The sequence below is a fragment of the Coffea arabica genome, chromosome 11c (assembly GCF_036785885.1).
Source record: "Coffea arabica cultivar ET-39 chromosome 11c, Coffea Arabica ET-39 HiFi, whole genome shotgun sequence".
NCBI lineage: Eukaryota > Viridiplantae > Streptophyta > Magnoliopsida > Gentianales > Rubiaceae > Coffea > Coffea arabica.
In genome coordinates this window covers 32,603,431-32,623,860 of record NC_092330.1, presented here as the reverse complement: position 1 = coordinate 32,623,860, position 20,430 = coordinate 32,603,431, and the positions used below count along the sequence as shown (strand labels likewise).

General features: G+C 36.0%; 2 protein-coding genes across 2 annotated transcripts; one reads left to right on the top strand and one right to left on the bottom strand.

Annotated features, from left to right (window-relative positions):
- Positions 1-3: 3 nt before the first annotated feature.
- Positions 4-9,091, bottom strand: LOC113715550 (tricalbin-3). The gene is made up of 9 exons (XM_027239780.2): positions 7,837-9,091; positions 6,073-6,314; positions 4,180-4,198; positions 3,867-4,072; positions 3,559-3,668; positions 3,332-3,430; positions 1,282-1,729; positions 937-1,167; positions 4-336 (listed from the first exon to the last, which is right to left on the bottom strand). Exons 1-8 carry the CDS (start codon positions 8,709-8,711, stop codon positions 1,079-1,081), a joined length of 2,088 nt encoding a protein of 695 aa, XP_027095581.1. The 5' UTR covers positions 8,712-9,091; the 3' UTR covers positions 4-336; positions 937-1,078.
- Positions 9,092-15,000: 5,909 nt separating this feature from the next.
- On the top strand, positions 15,001-17,691 carry LOC113716443 (pentatricopeptide repeat-containing protein At3g26782, mitochondrial-like). The gene has a single exon (XM_027240771.2). It carries the CDS (start codon positions 15,062-15,064, stop codon positions 17,045-17,047), a length of 1,986 nt encoding a protein of 661 aa, XP_027096572.1. The 5' UTR covers positions 15,001-15,061; the 3' UTR covers positions 17,048-17,691.
- Positions 17,692-20,430: the final 2,739 nt, after the last annotated feature.

Here is a 20,430-nt window from a genome sequence, read left to right as displayed (position 1 = left end):
ATCTTGGTAAAATTGCAATTCTTGCATTTGAGATAAATCAATGATGTACATATCTTTTCATTCAAATGGCAAGGTAAGAAGGGCAGCAGCTAGATGTTCTTCTATAAGCAGTCATATCATATGTACAACAGAAATTTTCAAAAAGATGAAAGAAATATAAGCTATAATAGGAAAAAAAAAACATAGAAGTTTATTTCCATATTTGCCGCCAAAAGAACATCTCTCTTCCTCAAGTCAATGATCTTAGAAATGAATCAGAAGACACAAAGGTTAAAGTAAAAATCAGCCTACAAGCTGCACCAATCCTCTCTTCATTCAAAAAGAAACTTTGCCAGCCTGCATACAAGAAGCAATAATAGGTAAAACCATCATCAATCCAAAAAAATCCTTTGACCATATGTGAAAGGTCTCAAGAACAACTTCAAAAGCAAAACAGCACACACCTAAGCTATTATTAATGGGAAATACAGCATACATTACTGTGGGTTGAGAACTAGTTGTAGATGGATATGAGTTCAATCCCATGTATTTTATCAACGGATAATTTGTATATTTGAAGCAAGCAAGAGTCATGGAACCAAGCTGTTGATTGAAGTTTTATTGGAGTTGAATGACGAGGAGGATAAATTTTAAGAACATATCATTGAATAGCAGGGCCTTAAAAGTCACAAATCAAAAGATATTGCTACACCAGCTGAGACTTGACAAACAATGAGCGGAGAATCATCACATGACAAGTGTGTCATCCTTCAAACTGTGTCATTATCTACTTGTCTCATATCATGCTATTCTTAAACTTGTCAATCTGACCATTAGATATGTAGACAAGAAACTGACTGCTTTACAGAACACATTGTATCACTTCTACAGGAGATGCATGGAAGAAAAGAAAAAGCCAGAATAACACAATAGATGTTGTTGGCAAAAGAGACTCACCCCGCAATTTAGATCAGGCACAGTAACCACTTGAACATTGATGCAACTGCAGGCTTTGTTAACAAGAATACAAGGGGAGGATTTACAAAGTGGCTGGACCTAAAGAAGCTGAAAAAAATTTTCCTGGGTTGACCCAATGATATCAAGGATTGAAAAAGCTCGAACCACCCACATTGATAGCAATTAGGACAGCAACGCTCGTAACAACAGCTAACCAAAGTAAAGCTGATCCTGCAAAGAATAAATATTCTAAGATGCTTCAACAAAGAAGAGAATGTACTAAAATTTTGAAGTTAGAAATTCAATTTCTGAGCATGAAAAAAGATGACTATCAATGTAAGATACCTCCAGAGCTTCTAGAACCACTATCAGAATTTGGGCGAACAGAACCAATCGTAGTCCCTGCCAATCTAGAGCTTGATCCATTTTTTGAATTATCAAAAGATTTAGTAAATCCATTTTCAGATGCAACTATCCCTTGAAATTCTTCGCTGACAATTAATGCTGCTAAAACATCCATAAATGATTCTTTATCAGTTGCGCTTGATGAATCCAGTCCATTCTGCTCATACATAGCATCTAGTTCATCAATGTCAGATATATCATCATCCAAAGCATCTCCATCCTTTAACTTAGCCTCAGTTCTTTCATCTTCTTCATCCTCAACATATGCTTTATAGGTTAACCTCACAAGGAGTTCGCCAGCAGATCCCCTTCCAAACTGTCTCCATCCACCTCGGAGGACCAAAATTCTATCTTTAGGTATAGTATCTTCTAGAGATCCAAGATCAACCTGCAACCAACATTAAACCATACTATTAGTTTCAGGTATACTCTGGATATACAGAAGGAAGAGAAAAATGTTGGAGTGGATAAACACAAATAGACTTCGCTAGAAATAACTTAAATAGTCAGTTCCAAGTTTGTATCTCTAAGAGCTGACAGGGAAAGAAGCTGATAAAATGAGGGATAATGAAATTCCCACACCCTGCTTAGCTTCTTGCACACCCTTTGAATGTTTTCTAAACTTAAACGAAAGTATGCAAAGTAAGTTACACATTAAAGTAATGCAAGAAGCTTTTTTTGAGTGAATAGAAAACTGCCTAAGAAGTTAAAAAGTTTCGGCTATCTTTCAGTATTACTTCACAAACAATGTTGTAACTGAGAAAACAAAAGAATATAAAGGTAAACATAGAAATAAGAAATGAGAGACCTGAAAGAAAGTACTCTTTATCGTGAATGAACCTAGCTCAAGCAAAATGGCAACAAACTCACAGACAGCATGTGAGTGTCCATATAAAAGGGTCAACCAAGAGTGATCTCATCACAAAAATGTGAAGTGGACTTGCATATTTGTATGACAGCAACGGCTGCTTTTTTGGCAAATCACCTACTTAAAGGCATAGAGGTGTTTCTATGTCATCTTTCCAATAACAGTTTTAAGTGCAAAATCTATTTCTTACGTTAAACTGAGGGGAAAGCTCAATATAATCTAAACATTTTGCTTTAACATCAACACAACTATAAGGAGCTTTAACCATGTTTTCTCTTCATTTCAGAGCCTCATTGCCAGCTGGATTCAGGGGAAAACTAATGACAAGTTGAGTACAATTGAGAGAATGAATGAATATGTAAGTGGTCAGAAACAATCTTCCTGCATTAGCGGATAACACTGTTTTAAGTGGTGTTTACATATAAGGTGCTGGCATTAATGGGAAAGGAAAGTCTAAATTTTGACTAACAAGGTTTGTAAAAGGTGATTACTTCCTATAAAAAATTAGGCTAGAAATTTTTCTAATAGAGGGCTGCCTTAAGGCCATCTGAAAATGAGATGACAGCTAAATGTGTCTGTATTCCTCGAGAGGCACTGATGCATAAACACAATTCAAGATGCCTCTTGAATGATAAGATACATCCCAATGGTATGATGGATACAGCTTCTATGGAAACCAATTCACCATTTTAGATAATGCATGGGTGCTTCCTATAACACAACTTCTTGAATCTGAGGGAAATGACTTGATTCCATCTCGTTGGCATTATTCTTTACTTGCTCCAAAAAGTCCAGAACCACCCATCAGTTCACACTAATACTTGAGAAAATATTACTGACACCAGCATCAACAATTAACCTAAGCATCTCCTACAGATTTTAAAAAGGAAAAGGAAGAAAAGGAGTAAAGTTTGGTCAATTTGGAAGATTTTTATCTAACGGATAATAGCCTGACATTAAATATTCACAAGCTTTGTACGTTGAGCTGAAAGTGTAATTTTTCTTTTTGCCCTTTTCCTTCCTGGTTTTTGTAATATGTGCACCATCTTGAAACAGCAGATATTGGAATTCCTTGTTCACATAAAAGCTTAATTCAACTATTAGCAAGTTTTAGCCCTTTACCTCTGCTGTACCAATCGTGAGATCAGCAAAACCAAGGGAATCCTTTACTTCAATGTATAACTTCTGTTTCCTAGGGTTCTCAACTAGCAAGTGAAAATCCTGCAAAGGGCAAAGAGGCATTATAATCACTAGCAAGTGCTAAACTGCATACAAGATGCATACAAGTGTTGATAAATAAGTTGCTTCAAGTGTTTGAAATCCATTTTGCCAAAGACTATGTAACTGACCTGATTCCATATAGGTTCACCAGGAGGTCCAATGACTGTAGTTTGACTGTTCTTTTTACTGCGTATCACTTGATCGCCTAGGTATATTATAACATATGGATCTGTTTTGCCTGAATGGTAAAGGGAAAGGGAAGGCAAAAATGATTATGCCATGCTGTCCTAAGAAAGTCAGTGGTAACCATTTAAACATATAACCACTCAGAAATCCGCTTGATGACGGATTCTGACACTGAAGATATTAATTAGAGAGAAGAAACAACTCAAATAGACTTCCTAGGTGTGGCTCATGAACAGAAAATTTTTCTTACCATAGAAAAAATATGAAAGTTTTCTTGCGTCAACAAGAGTCACTGATAATTCTCCTGCAAAGTCCTTATTTCCTTCTTGAACTTCTCCAGACTTGATATCCTTTGGAACAGGGCCAACTGCTTTCCCAGTCTCAAAATCCAAAACGATCTTCCTTGGACGAACAAATAGCTTGGGTAAATCCTCGGTAAGAAGTTTTCTCAGAAACCTGGCATGTTGAAACAGTGATTTCAGAGTGAGAGAGAGCACAAAAGTTATTGTGCTTAATAATCTTATGCAAAAAGATAATGATACCACAGAGAAATGTCTACTTACATGGAGAGGACAGGAATGGCTGGAGTTGTCCCGTGCACATATAAAAGACGGGGAAGGAGAAAGGAATAGGCATTAGAATAGTGGCACCTCGAATTCATAATAACAAGATTTTGAATTGCATCAATCAAAAATTACTACGAAGAACTTTTTAACTGATAAATGAAATGAAAAAACCAATGACTGTCATCAAAACCGAATTTCACAAATACCATAAGATAAAACTCAAACAAAACTCATACCAATGAGGTGCTCAGGGACAAGTTTCGATGACATTTTTATAGATTAGCCAAATACATGCTAATATTCATGTATCAATAGAAAAGGTACCATGCATCCAACTGTCACGCTCATGATTATCCAATGAATTTGAATTGACATTGAATGAAATAGACCCTGTTATATTTAGTTCTTGGAACTACAGGGTTTCAAGCAAGAAGAAGAAGCTCACAAGGACATGATAATCATATATCTGCTACAAGAACAATCAAAGTCCAAAGAGATATCCCCAGTTCAAAACTAACACATGCAATGTGATTTAAATAAAAACAATATAAGTACAGAACACAATAGCCAAACTACCTCCACTGAACTTTTCATTTTGCAAACTTTTGGTCATAAACTACTATTGTTTTAAAATAATGCACTCAAGCTTTAAAGTGGTATACTTTGGCCATTAGAGTCAGATTTTGGGTTAACTATGACCAACAAGTCAGTCAAACCGTGCATGCGATTGGACTAGATCATTTTGATTCTACCCCAAAATTAGATGGAACGATTAATAGTGTAATATTCTAGAAGTTGAGTGGGTGATTTGACCCAAAACAGTAAAAAAAAAAATTTAATTGCCAAAAGCAGGCGCAAATAATCTGGTGACCATATTTTCCAGGACAATTTGGTTTAGGCTCCAAATAACAAGGTTCGTATCCAACCTTCAGGTAGCTAGGATGTTAAATTCATATAATCAACAAAGGCTTTCTCCATTTAACCATGATTCTACAATATTTCAACTATTTGATATCCAAAGATCTAAATGATTGCATGATGATAAGTCATTTTTTGTTTCTCCCGATCGATACTCATATCATACTGACTTCCATGAAATACACTTCTACACAATTATCATAGTCATTTAACAAAATTGGAGACAAACATGCAGGTTTAAGCTTACTCCATATCTTTTTCCTTCCTACAGTCTTTATTCTCTTGTATTTCCTCCTCATTTCTAATTAAATGGTTTCAAACTTGAGCGGAATTCTTAATCAAAATTTCCAAATGCACTACTCTAGGACATTAAAGCTCAACTTTCAACTCTTAGCTGGAGAGAATGCTGTAAGTTAATTTAATAAATTAAGGCAAGTCATATAGTGGGAGATAGGATAAGGTGATGAAAAGACAAGCAACTGAAAGAGAAACCTAAGAGTGAACCCATGTTCTAGTTAATGTAGAGATGCACAAATATGAGCTGGGATGACTAGTTAGGATACAAATGCAAGTGTGAAAGAAAGAAAAACAAATTCCCAAAACTATTAGTCAAAGCAGGAAAAGCACAGGACATTAACCAACATCAGCTGCTGGTTTTAAGTTTTTTCAGGCTATTCCAATTTTTAAGGCTTAGTCTCACACTCGAATCCCCCTACTATTTAACCTTTTCAATCAAATTTGGTAAAACAACATCCACAAGCTTTCAAAAGTGTCCACAAGGCTTTCATTTGAATGAGCAAGTTTGGCTGTTTCTTCATTATAAATGCTACCTCTACCAATGAAATTTGATGTATAAAGATAAAAACTAAACATAATCAAGTCACAAGCATTAATGAGACAACAAATGTTTTCTCTTGAAATGGAATGAAAACATAAAAGCATGAAACCTCAAAGCATAAAGGTAGTGCATACCCATCAGATTGAACAAGCGAAATGGTGATAGTTCAAATTTTATCTTTGGAAGAGAAACAAATGCCCAAGAAACTGCTCCCACCCAGGGCACTGTTGGTATTAATCTCAGTTTCACCCACAGTTCCCCGTCAATGTCAAAATCCCGGATGCCAACAGGCACAGAAATGGGAACAAGGTTGAAATTCAGTGACAGTAATAACAGCATACGAGCTCCACCAGTGTAACGAAGTCCAACCTGGTACCTTGAAAGTACAAAGAAAACAAAGTCAGATGCAAAGCCAAATATTCCCAACCATAAAGATCTAGTCTAGGTAGACAATTGTAGATTTTGTAAAAAAACTTTATGCTGTATAATGCAATACTAAGGAGACGGACAGTGAATCAGCAGAGAATACTGTCATGTCCCACACAAGCTAAGTTTTCCTTTGTTTCCCCATCCTCTTCTGAGTTATTATGACTGAAATATGTGATCAATAGACATTCATTTGAAAAATGACAAACTACTGCCAACTCCTTGTACATGATATATCCACGTTTAGATTGGAACAGATTTCCTTGAGTTGTGAATAGACCTAAATTAGCTTTACCAGTACAGGTTGTCGAGCAATTGACAGTGCCAAGGTTCATTAGGTTCAATTCTGCAGTCAATACCCCACTTGATGGATCAAGATAAACTTTATTAGGATTTTAGGGAACCTTTCTGGTCATCAAGATTGTCCATGAAGCAATGGAAACAGGGACTGACAACTCAGGCAGTGTTCAAAAGCCCCTAAGTCCAGTCCAGAATACAAAAAATTTCTCTCATCACAATCTAATGTCTACCAATATTTGAAGAATAGTTTGGTGGGAGAAGGGTCACATACAAAGAATTTCATACCGTTCCAGTGCTGTGTTACATTTCCACCATAGCATCTTTACCAGAATGGTACCAAAAGGAATCACTATGATTGAGAGGGTTCTAGGGAGGAAGTCAATCTGGAACACCAAGCTTAATAAAGTTCTTGAATCTATGATATTCCAGATAAAACTCCCTTGCCAAGAGGTTTACTTGATTCTTGTCTGTTTTCAACAAATTCTATTCAGACAATGGTTCCTGCCATTCTCTGAAAGATGCTATCAGATGGTAGACCGAGTTGAAAGCGAAACTATAAGTTCTGTAGCTTCCAGCTTCTTAATGGCATATAAGATGCCAAGATCTCAGAACAGCATTTGTTAACAAGGCACTGTATAGTAATTCCTCAATCTATTTTAAAAGGTATTAGCAACTTCAAACTAAGATATGACATGTAAGTATAAAAGGTGCATTACATTGAGGTAAATAGATCTCTTTCAGACAGGAAAAATTCTTTGTCATACAACAGATCTACAACGGCCGGTGCTTATAATGACCACTCCATTTTCTGTCATTTCTATAATTGCCAGGTTATCTGTTCCTCCTTATTTTTCTTTGCAACTACTATGCCATATTTAAGCACTAATATTTCTATTGTCTGCTGTAAGTGCAAAAGCTACATGAATAAAATACAATAAGCAACATTTTTCCTTGTTCCTTCCTCTAAATTATTATAGTGTCATGTGAAAGACAATTTACCCAAATATCAAATTCAAATCCATGAAACCATATTGGAAGGGTGATAATATGATAAAAAGAGATCTTGCAGCTAAATCATCAATGCAAAGAAAATAGCAAAAGACTCAAAAGAAGCCACATTATAGAAAAAGGAATCAGCAATTAATGTTGCTATTGAATCAAAATCTACTCACTGCAAATCATTAACACGGCGAGAAGTCCTCCTTTCAACACTCCTAACAGACAATGGCTCATCCCCGAGGGAGAACTGCTTTATCTCAACCCTCTGAACGTAGTCAGGCTTTTTCAGATTATCAATAACAGGTTGCAACAAACCAATGATCCAATTCTCCAGCCCACCTCTATAAACCTTCCACAACTTCCCTAACACCATATTTACCCACTCAACTGACTCTTTTCTCTGCAAATCCTTTTCCAAAAAAGTCGAAAGGCTTGTTGGCACCTGCACTGATGACCTCCAAATATCCCCACCCAACTTTCCACCATTTCTACTACTATTATTCCTCTTTCTTGAAGTCCACAATTTATCAAACGCTACTCCTACAAAGAAAAAGAACACAAATAACCCCACAATATGCCGATTTATCGGCGGTGATGGAAGTGGATGAATCACTCCCAATTGAGTCCTCAACTTATCTACAAGAGGGTCTTCCTCAAACCCGACAAAATTGTTACTACTACTACTACTAGTACTTGTACTACTGATAACATTTCTAGATGAAGAGGGTGAAGAATCCTTCAATTCATTCTCATCAGACAATCTTTTCAGTACAATGGTTCTAGCCCCTTTTGCTGCTGGACTCACGACATCTTTAGCCCTCAAATTATGATGACTTCCACCACCACCACCACCTCCTCCTCCTCCTCCACTGATACAACCCCGTAGCATTATCCATTTCCTCCTAGAGGAAATTGAATTCCTCCTCCTTGATAAAGGGAAATTACTGGAAAACAAACTGACACTAAAACTTCCCTTACATGGGCATAAAAGGGGTGAAGAAATGAACAAAGCCTGACAAGTTGGAGGAGAAGTTGAGTGCCCAATCATCTCATTGCAGGGAAATCAATGAAAATGGAAAAAACCCAATAAAGATTGCTGATTTTGGAACTAAACTTGCTGATATTTGAGTAGGTAAACATCAAGAATCTTGTTCTGGAACAACCATGAAGAGCCTGTATGTTTTGGGGCTTGTTTTTTTGTGTGTGATTGTGAGAGAAACAAAAAGAGAAGAAACAAGGTTGAAATTGGCGTAGCAATAACCAATTTTTGATTTGCTTTTCTCCAAAAAATTTGTTTTCTGAGGAGGAAAATCACAGAGGCGGCTTTAAGGCCTCAAAATTTGCAAACGTGTCAGCAGCCCACTATTGGTGATAACACGCTAGGAAGAGAGATTGAAAATGTTCCAATTGTATCGGACTGATTGAAAAAGTTGACAAACATAAGACTCACGAACCAGGCACTTTTGTCTTTTTAAATTTAAGCTTGGTTTTCTAGCCTTTTTATTTTTTTTATGTCAAAACTTGTTTTAGAATGTTTTAAAATGAAAATATATATTATGTTTTAGTTAATTTTTTTCAAGTAAAAGTACAATTGCCCAGTGTGACAAATAATATGAATCATATGGATATAAATATACTTAGAAATTTCACGTATAAGTGTTAAAAACATACTCTACTTACCTGCAAATTTTATAAAGAATTAACAAAACAACAGATGCTATGTAATAAAAGAGAGAAGTCATGGAGTTGATAAGGCGAATCCACTTTTTCTAAGATATTTTTCTAAACATTAAAATCTAAATATTATATCAACTCTTAGCTTTTTGCTTTATCATTAGATATTAAAATCATATATATCATTAGGATGATGATTTATTGCATCAATTAAGAAAATATAGAGTTTGTTATCTAGAATATTTAAAGCTTAAATTATTCTAAGATTTGTTTTAATTTGATAATATTTTTCATTTATCAACAGACAACATCTGCACTATTTTGAGACAGAATTTCGCCCGATATGAAACTGTTTAATCCAAAACGTGTAACCAATTAGTTAGAGTTCTACCTCTTGCATTGCGATATCCAACTCATCTATATTTTTGTCACTATTCAATATAGATAAAGGGCTAATATCAATTTCTCTTAATCCTATTTGTTTACAACTTACAAGTGAAGATGACACAATTAGTTGGATATATTTTATATTGGTAAAGTGCATGTACAATTACTATTTTAAATGAAAAGTGTTTCTCACGTTAAGTTTGACCACCACCACAAATTACACTATTCAAAAATTAGAAAACAAGTGCCGTCAAAAGAGGAAAAATCCAAGTAAAAAGCTTTCATCATGTGATATTGGCTAATTTCTCCATGTGGCCATAACTTAAACAAGCAACAAAGTCAATGGACATCATCGGAGCAGTAGGAAAAGTGGGCGGGTCATATGGTATCCTATTACGAAACGAAATGAAATGACATTCACGTGGGTCGGAGCCGCCGCGGTTTGTTTTCATTAATTCTTAAATCTTAAAAATCTACAGTATATATAGCGTTAATGTCTAAGAAATTAACCTTAATTCTTAATTCTCATGATAAAAATTAACCTTTCTACCTGGAAATTTTTGAAATATAAGAGTAATTTCCCTTTTTAGTTGTCTGTAATTTTATTTATGGTTAATGATTTTGACGCTCCAGTATCATATTATCATTCAGTCCGAATTGATTCAAATGTCCAATCCACATTTGCGTGCAATAAGATTGCCTATCCATGTATGCGTTCTTTTAAAAGCAGGGTCTGTTTGTAACCTAAATTTTTAATTTTATTTTTCTTCTATAAATTTTTTTAACAACTTTTTCTGTAGTAATCTGAAAAACTTTCCAAAATTTTTTAAATACACACCTCAAATACCCAAACAGACAGAAAAAAAAAATTCCCTTCTTTAAGCTTTTTCCTCCCCATACCTTAGTCTACCACTAGGTCCACTACCTCCACCGTTGCCATCACTAGCACTAGCGATAGTTTTTCTTTTTCCCTTTCTTTCTTTTCTTCCTTTCTCTCTCTCCCTCTCTCCCTCTCTCTTCCTCCCTCTCTTACTCCCCCTTAGGGCTGTCAACGGGCCGGATCCGGGCCGGAATTCATTATTCCGGACCCGGACCCGAATTACTATGCCGGACCCGGACCCGACCCGTTTACCCGACGGGTCTTTTATTCTATGTTCCGGATCCGGATCCGGCGGGTCCGGCGGGTCCCGGATCCGGATCCGGATCCGGGTCTACCCGAACAAATTTAGCAAAATTTATAATTTCTAATAAAAATGAAAAAAAATATATTTGTAAACTAATTTTTAACTAATGCAAAGAAAAAACCAAATAAGAAAAGAAATCAAATTAACTTTATTAAAATACATCACTCTAATCAAATTATATTGATAAATATATATATTTAAAATTATTAATTCATTTATATCCGGATCCGGGTCTAATACGGGCCGGAATACTATATTCCGTATCCGACCCGTTTTTTTGTTTGACAAAACGGATCCGGATCCGGATCCGGAAAACGGAATTAAATCCCTACCCATACCCGCAATAATTTCACGGATCCGGTCCGGATCCGGGTCTAGACCCGACCCGTTGACAGGCCTACTCCCCCTTTCTCCCACAACCCCCTCTCCTGGAACCCTCCACCTCCCCCTCCCTTGCTGGTCACCCGACCATAGCAGCGGCCAGCTTTGGTAGCGTAACAAGAAGAGGAAGGGGAAAGGAAGGGTTCTAGGAAGAGGGAGGGGAGGTTATAGGGGAAAGAAGGGAGGAGGAGGGGAAAAGGGGAGAGAAGGAGGGGGAAAGAAGAAGAGGAAGGAAGGAGGAGGAGGGAGGAAAGAGAGGGAGGGAGGAAAGAAAGAAAGAAAAAAGAAAAAAAAAGTTGTTGGTGCTAGTGAGGAGAGTGGGTCGTGGTAGTGGGAGGAAGGAAGAAGAAAGAAAAAAAAAGGAAAGGAAAAGGAAAAAGAAAAAAATTTTCCAATTCTAAAATACACAAATTTTTCTACTGATATTACAATAAGGTATAGTAAAGTTTTATACAAACATTCAAAAAAACACACCTTCCAAACAGACCCTTTATTTGTGTTACAATTTTGCACATTTTCTCTCATAGTATTTTGGATTGTTTAACAAGTGAAAACCAATATTTATTAAAAGTATTTTTATAATGTGATTTATATAAGATAAAAAGACTATTGTAAAAATAGAAAAATAATAAGAAAATGTTTCCAACAAAAAAAACCAAAATGTTTCCGAATGATGCTACTCCGTATCAAATGGATTCACTATTTTTAAAAATATATATACAAAAAAAGCAGAACTTTCTTATACATGTGTCCTTTTAACAGTTATAAAAAAAGCTTCTTCTATTTTGAATTTAGAATAAATTATATCACTTAAAATAGGGTTTGATTATACTAGTGCACATCCAACCACTTAATAATCAACAACCATGAATTTCAAACTTCATAGGATTTAGTTATTGTTCTTGATCCACAACCAAAAGTTCTTCATGATAGCTCCCTTCTATGCCTTAAACCTTGGCTAATTTCTTAGAATATTCGTATAAAAAAAATATCCGCCAAATGAAGCTCTGACACACTCTATTTCTCATTCTATACAAGCAAAAATGAATTTTCCATCTGCAGTCTGACAGCATAAAATTCAGTAGGGTTCCGTCTATGGTGGAAGGGAAGAGCAAACGAAATTTGGCCAAGACATCATTGCGGGGCCGGGCAAAAACTAGCTATTAAATGAACTACTGGACACCGGATAGAATTGGTTGATTATGTAGTTCCCTTCTATTTCAACGAGAAATAAAAAGCAAGCCCCTCAACAACTTATAGGCATTTGTTTGCACACAACGTATGGGCACTTGTTTGCACTATTAATATTTTTCAATTTAACATATTTAGATAAGGGTTTAAAGTATATATGAGGATCATTTTGATTTGGAATTTTTCAAGCACCCAATGACTTATTGTCACCTAGGTTTCTTTAAGTGCTTCATCTTAATAATAGTGTGCTATATTTACACAATCTTCACATTTGCTATTAATTTTTTTTTGTTTAAAGTAATTTATCCAACTTTTATCATTTAACATTTTTCCCTTTCTTTATTTTTTCAAAAGCAAATTTTTTGTTCATTGCACTTACCTTCTTTTAATTATGTTTTTCTTTTGTTTAATGTAATGTAGCCAACCTTTTTCCTTTTTGGTTTTAACAAAAAGAAACACCATTCTTATCTTAGAACTATAGAGAAACTCAAGAAACAAGATGAAATAGTGGTTAAGCTACAAAAAAAAAAAAAAAAAATGCACGCGAGTAACATCTCAAATTTGAACATGGGAGCATAACTTGACATCTAGACATCGTTGCTTTCGAGTTAATAGTTAAAATGCCTTAAATTTAGTGTACTCACCAAGTTTGTGATTTATAATCCATCATATTCATTATAACTCGTGAAAAATATTAATAGTGCAAACAAGTGCCTATAAGTTGGGTGCAAACAAGTGCCCATAAGTTGTTGAGGGGCTTGCTTTTTATTTCTCGTTGAAATAGAAGGGGACCACATAATCAACCAATTCTACCCGGTGTCCAGTAGTTCATTTAATAGCTAGCTCTTGTCCGGCCCCGCAATGATGTCTTGGCCAAATTTCATTTGCTTTTCCCTTCCACCATAGATGGAATCTCAAACCCCTAGCCCTTTTTTTTTTTGTCAAAGTCAGCCGACAGCGGCTGTAAGGGGGTCAGCCGCAGCTGTGCTGACCGTGCACGGCTGCGGCCGACATCTGCGTCAGGCAGCCGTGCACGACTGCGACTGACCCCTCTGACCTATACTGAATTTTATGCTGTCAGACTGCGGATGGGAAATTCATTTTTGCTGCTCAGCACGGCAGGTATAGAATGAGAAATAGAGTGTATCAGAGTTTCATTTGGCGGATGTTTTTTTTTTTATACGAATATTCTAAGAAATTAGCCTTAAACCTTAGAGTGTTATATTCATGCCATGCAATGTTTTATTCCCTCCATTCTAGTTTTGTTGTCACTTTTCAGAAAGTTAACTTCTTAAAAATACTATTTTGATTATGATATTTTTTTCTTTTCTTTCCAATATTATCCCCCAAAATCTAAAGTTTGGATTTGAATATAACATGAATTTAATTCAAGGACACTGTTACAAAAGAAGTTAAAAGATAATTTGACTTTCTTAAAATGACAAATAATTTTGAAAGTATCACACATGAAATGTGATGAAAGGTCATATGTGCCAACAGCATAGAAATTATTTGTACCAACAATTTTTAAACGAAAGGACATATTTGACCTAAAATATGGTGTATATAGATATTACATCAAAAAGGTGACCTAAGTGAGAGGACATGCATGACCTAAAATATAGAGTAATATAGGTGTAACACTAAAATGTTATGTGTGTTACAAGAACCTTATTCCCCAATAATCCACCATCATGCCTTGGGCATGTAGATTTAAGGTTTTCAAGTACGGCTGTACAATTTTATTTATCACACAATTTAGTTTACACTCGTATAATTTTATAGTACATGTGAACTTTGTTCATATACACCGATTTAACTCAATGGATTAAGCTAAAAAGTAGTTTTTGCACCAATTGCACCAAAGGCCATAAGTACAATACCTAATCCCATATTTCACCGTGGCCGTCACATTAACAAACAAATAATAGATTCATTCCTTCAAAAGTTCTTACATTTCATCAAATGAATTTTTTCATCCCTCACTTTCAAAATATTAATTTTACATTTCTTATAAGTTCAAATTAATAAAATTTGGTCCCTACCAATGTTTTCAACCACTTTTTAACCTAAAATCACCACTTGAAACACATACAATTATTTTTTTAAATATAAAAAGGTCAGATCTCACTTTTTAGTGACAAAAATAAATATAAATTATGTCAAATTTCATAATTTTAGGAGAAAAATAAATATGATTCAAGCCAGGTCCTACTTTTTTGGAGGCAATAGTGAATATGAATCAGGTCATTTGTTTAATTACAAATAAAATTCAACTTTTTTGCTCCTAAAACAATGACTATGTGTGTGTCACGTGACGGATTCAAGGTAAAAATGATCAAAAACTTAGATTGCGATCAAAATTTATCGACTTGATTTTGTAAGAGGTGTAAGTGTACTATTTTAAAAGCGAAGAACGAAAAAATTTATTTGGCCAAATGTAAGAAATGTTTTAAACAATTTTTTCAAAAAATAAAAATAAAAATTCACAGATTCATAAACCCCCGTGTCTGACGTCGCTTATTTCTCCAGCGGGCACAAAGTCGCCAAATAAAAGAACAAAAACAGAAGCAGCAAATGAATGAAGTTTTTATCAAAATGGCGTTCCATTTCAGTTAGATTTTATTCGACCAATTTGAATCTCACAACCACCTTATTCAACAAGTACGTTGACAGAACAAATGTCTATTCCTGGAACTCGATCATTGCCGAGTTGGCCCGGAATGGCGACTCCGTTGAAGCCCTCCGAGCCTTCTTATCCATGCGGAAACTCTCCCTCAAGCCCAATCGTTCTACTTTTCCATGTGCCATCAAATCTTGTTCTGCTTTATGCGATCTTACTTCAGGCAAACAAGCCCACCAACAAGCGTTGATCTTTGGGTACAATGCTGACATATTTGTTTCGTCTGCGCTCGTTGACATGTATGCCAAATGCGGGGACTTAGATGATGCGCGAAAGGCGTTCGACGAAATTCCCCATAGAAATGTGGTGTCCTGGACTTCAATGATAACTGGATACGTGCAAAATGATCGTGCCCATGATGCATTATTGCTTTTTAAGGAGCTCCTGGTTGAAGAAGCGGGTGAGAGTGGCGTTATGTGGAGCAGCCAAGCGGAGAAGGAGGTGTGCTATCTTGATTCGGTTTCCATGGTTTCGGTTTTGTCTGCGTGTTCTCGTGTTTCGCATAAGAGTATTACGGAAAGTGTTCATGGGTTGGCAATAAAACGGGGTTTTGAAGGGGAGTTGGGTGTTGGCAATACCTTGATTGATGCCTATGCGAAGTGTGGAAATGTTGGATTTTCTAGGAAGGTGTTTGATGGAATGGAGGAAAAAGATGTAGTTTCTTGGAATTCGCTAATTGCAGTTTATGCACAACTTGGGTTCTCAACGGAGGCTATCCAAGCATTTCGTTCGATGGTGAGTGACACAGATGTTGATCATAATGCTATGACTTTGTCTACGGTGTTGCTGGCTTGTGCCCATTCTGGAGCGCTCCAGCTGGGCAAGTGCATACATGATCAGGTTATTAAGATGAGATTGGAGGATAATATATATGTGGGAACCTCAATCATTGACATGTATTGCAAGTGTGGGAGGGTTGGAATGGCAAGGAAAGCATTCAATCGAATGAAAGAAAGGAATGTGAAGTCATGGACTGCCATGATTGCTGGATATGGAATGCATGGACAAGCCAGAGAAGCTCTCGATGTCTTCTATGAGATGAATCAGATGGGGGTGAAACCAAACTACATAACTTTCGTGACGGTATTAGCTGCTTGTAGTCATGCTGGCTTTCTAAATGAAGGATGGTTTTGGTTTAGAGCCATGAAAGACAGGTTTTGCATGGATCCAGGAGTGGAGCACTATAGTTGCATGGTTGATCTCCTGGGTCGTGCTGGTTTTCTTTCAAGGGCATATGATTTGATTAGAGAAATGAAGACTCCGCCTGATTTTGTTGTCTGGGGTTCTCTTCTCGCAGCATGCAGAATGCATAAGAATGTGGAGCTTGGGGAGATTGCAGCTAGGAAACTATTTGAATTAGACCCAAACAACTGTGGGTATTATGTCTCGCTGTCAAACATTTATGCTGAAGCTGGTAGGTGGGATGATGTGAAAAGGATGAGAATTTATATGCAAAGTCATGGATTGGCTAAACCACCTGGTTTCAGTCTGGTGGAACTAAAAGGTAGAGCTCATGTGTTTCTAGTTGGGGACAGAGAACATCCTGAACATGAGAAGACATATGCATACTTGGAAGAACTATATGTGAAGCTGCAGGAAGCTGGCTATGTAGCGGATACAGCATCAGTTCTTCATGATGTTGAGAACGAAGAGAAAGGAATGACGTTACAAGTCCACAGTGAGAAGCTAGCTGTAGCTTTTGGAATTCTAAACTCAGTTCCCGGTGCAACAATCCAGGTGATAAAGAATCTTAGAATTTGTATGGATTGTCATACAACAATACGATTAATCTCGAAGATTGTTGAACGGGAGATTGTGGTAAGAGATTCCAAAAGATTTCACCATTTTAGAAATGGTTTATGTTCATGTGGGGACTATTGGTGATCGTGTTATAACAAAGTGAAATATTGAGGCAAGTTTAAACTGCACGCCGACAAGATTTAAATGCTTTTACAAGCCATATCCTCTAGTTTAGCGTCTGAAGAACTCGAAGCTTTGACCATCTTTATTCTTTTCTGGTGATGGCATTGCCTTCTCTAGCGACTTCTGACTCCACTTCTCCAAAAGGCAAAAGAGAAAAGGCAGTTGGCCCACCCATTGTGGTAACTGATTCACTACATTATGAAAAGGTTTCTTCAGTGCAATTACAGTGTATTGTAGCAGAGAGAATTGGAAACTTACTATTGATTTATGGAGTTTTGAGCGGGCAAATTTTTGTAGATCTGCTGTGCTTGATAGTGATTTAGATGAGTATATACTCGAATGGAATTTCCCAATGTAAGCCTTTACTGCTGAATCAACGAAAGAGGAACATTGTAGCTAGCAGAAAATTTTGCTCAATTAGAGTGGGTGACAATTCAAGAATACAGCACGAGATTTATAAGGAGTATTTCATGTTAAATAGCTTTTCACAGCAGGGAATGTTAAACAGAATTGAGTGGATTTCTTGGTTTGAAACATACTACTGTATACCAATTAATTTGCTTCAGTGAAGGCAAAACGTACAAATACCCAAATTTTAGGCTTTAATATTTTATAATTCTACCATATAAGTGAGACCTGTGAGAGGACATCCTCTTTGAAACCAGGAAAGCTGTGGCTGATCAGCAACTCATCCCAAACCCAAACTTCAGTTGATCTTTTCTGGGATGATCAATCTCTGCTGAAAGAACAAAACTTAGAATCTTTCTTGGAAAAAAACTGGAAACTTTCCCATTCGAATCAATCTTCCCTCGAACTCCATGCTGCAGACCTTTGAAACAATATCCAACACTCGCTACGCCATCTCTAGACAAAAAGTTATACACAAGATCAGAAGCAATTGCAAGTTTTTCACTCAGTTTCTCAAGACAACTCGAGAAAACCATCCCATTGCTGGAGACTTGCCCAGCAGCCACGACATTCATTTAGGCCACTTTGCACTTGTTGCCATATCTATGACCAGCTCCCTAGCCTAATTCCGATAGCTTCATGTAATCGTGCTAGACGGCATCGCATCGTCAGGGTCGAAGACCTCATTCACAATGCCCATCTGTGCGAAGGGCGCTTCCTGCCACGCACGAACAGCCTCGCATGTCTTCCCAACATTGGCCCTGTATTGTCACTGACACCCGTACTTCTAATTACTAAACAGCCTCCATCTTCGAACTATGTGCTTCACGGCAGTCCCGAGGAGCAGAACACCTCTTCACACTCTATGATTTGCCATTTTCCAGCACAACAACGAGCAAATCCGTCACCAAATGCTCTAATTTATATCACATTAATTTGTTTCAGTGCATAACCTTTCAATTTCTATATTCTCTTCTCCTGTAGATTACTTCCTCTCCAAGAATAAAACAGTAATTTCTGTACTCTACTCCATTGGCCCAATTAATGATTTAATGCATGAACAATAACAAAGGTTATTATTAATTGGAGTTAAATTTGAAAGTTCAGAGTGCAAGATATTACAAGTGCGAGGGAGGAAACTACGATTAGCCCTAGTGTTAATTAACAGATTTTAGGAAATGTTGCTAGTTGATAGCTGCAACATGGTAAATATTTAATCCAACTATTAAATGTAATTTTATCCAATTAAAAATAATCAAAATTCTAAGAAAAAAAAAGGATGGAACCAATCAATCAATTGGGTTTAGAAATATTAATGGCTCCGCTTGGAAAGGAACTTATTTGGAAATTTTCTTTTTGAAATTCTTTAAACACAGAATAGCGACGTTTTCAATTGTCTTTTTTTTTTTTTTTTTGTTCCATACAGATCACATTGTAGAAGTGATATAGCAAATGGTTTTTTTTTTTTAAAAAAAATTTGGAAAATAGGTAATAGGAACAATTGAAATTCATAAGTAGAGCATAATTTTTGAAAAATTTATAATTGGGTTACTATTCATAGATCTAAATAGGTAATAAATTTCTCGCAAAATGACCACATTATCTTTGTGCCGACTTTCACTTAATTGAATAGTAATGTGCACTTTAATTAATAAAAATATGCATTTTGCTAAATACATAGTATACATTCAAATGTGAATATCTAAATCAAGTTATGTGCGTCTAGAGCCCCCTGACAGATCGACTGATTTCCGTAGTCCCCTCTTTAGAGGCAGGTCACTGGTTCGACCCCCGGGAAAGCTAACGCGCTGTGAACCTTGGGGCGGGGCTCTCACAGCCGCAGGGGATTAGTCGGGTTCAATGGTTCTAGACACCCCTGTGTCGACAAAAAAAAAAAAAAAAAAAAAAAGTTATGTGCGCCTAGGAGTGCTAATATGTACGCTAAGGGTAAATTCATGAATTGCCTACAAAATAATTTTTTTTTTCTGTAATTTATGAATAGTTAACCGATGTGCTATTCACAAATCTACCAAAAGGTTACACCCTACTTATGAATTCCAAATCTTTCTATTACTCTTTTTCAAAATTTTTATTTTTCATTTTGGTTAAATTTTAGTGTAGATGGACTATAGTTTGTAAGATCTGGATCCTACACACGATCGTTTTATGAAAATACAATCAGATTATAGAATCATAAGGTTAAATAATATTAGTTCGCCTAATATTATTGAATACATGCACATTTAACTTAAAAAGCATAATCTTGACACTATTTAGTGATTATTGACACAGTTAACATATATCTTAAGGCTCATTTATTGTCATAGGCGGCCATATTTGAGTTTTATTGTTGAACAAAAATCTGTTCCTCAGTATAATTTTGTGAATTTGCCTAGATGTGTAAGTAGAATGATAATCCATTGAAGCAACTAGTTACTAAGCAGCATAAAATAATAGTGACATATTGTTTCTTTCTCTAACCAGATCAAACATGTAAAATTACCTTTACATAATAAAACTTGACACTAATACTAAATTGATAAATTTAAAGAAAAATAATTAACAAACCACAAGTTTTATATTCATTTATATCCACCATTTGTTTACTACATTATTTCTTGTAATATAGCCATACAATTTAGTGGCTGCAGCAAAATTGAGCACAAACATGTCAGCAAATAATTCGAAAGTGGACCATGCACACGTTTCAAATTGAGGATCCACTTATATACTATGTTCTTTTGAGCATTGTTTAAAAGTTTTTTTTGTAACCTATTATTATAATTATTTTAGAAAAACATTATGTGTTTGTTCAAAATATCTTATTTCCCAAAAAACTCCCTTCCCCCTCTCTCCAACCACCCACCCACCCATCACCGGCAACGATACTCAAACTTTTATTTTTTTTTTGGTGTTCTTTCTAAAACTTGCGAGTA

Coding starts and splice junctions, on each gene's coding strand:
- LOC113715550 (XM_027239780.2), bottom strand. CDS start 8,711: ATGATTGGGCACTCAACTTCTCCTCCAACTTGTCAGGCTTTGTTCATT. Junction 6,315..7,836: donor CGCCGTGTTAATGATTTGCA/GTGAGTAGATTT, acceptor TGTACTTTCAAG/GTACCAGGTTGGACTTCGTT. Junction 3,669..3,866: donor ACTTTCATATTTTTTCTATG/GTAAGAAAAATT, acceptor TTTACCATTCAG/GCAAAACAGATCCATATGTT.
- LOC113716443 (XM_027240771.2), top strand. CDS start 15,062: ATGAAGTTTTTATCAAAATGGCGTTCCATTTCAGTTAGATTTTATTCG.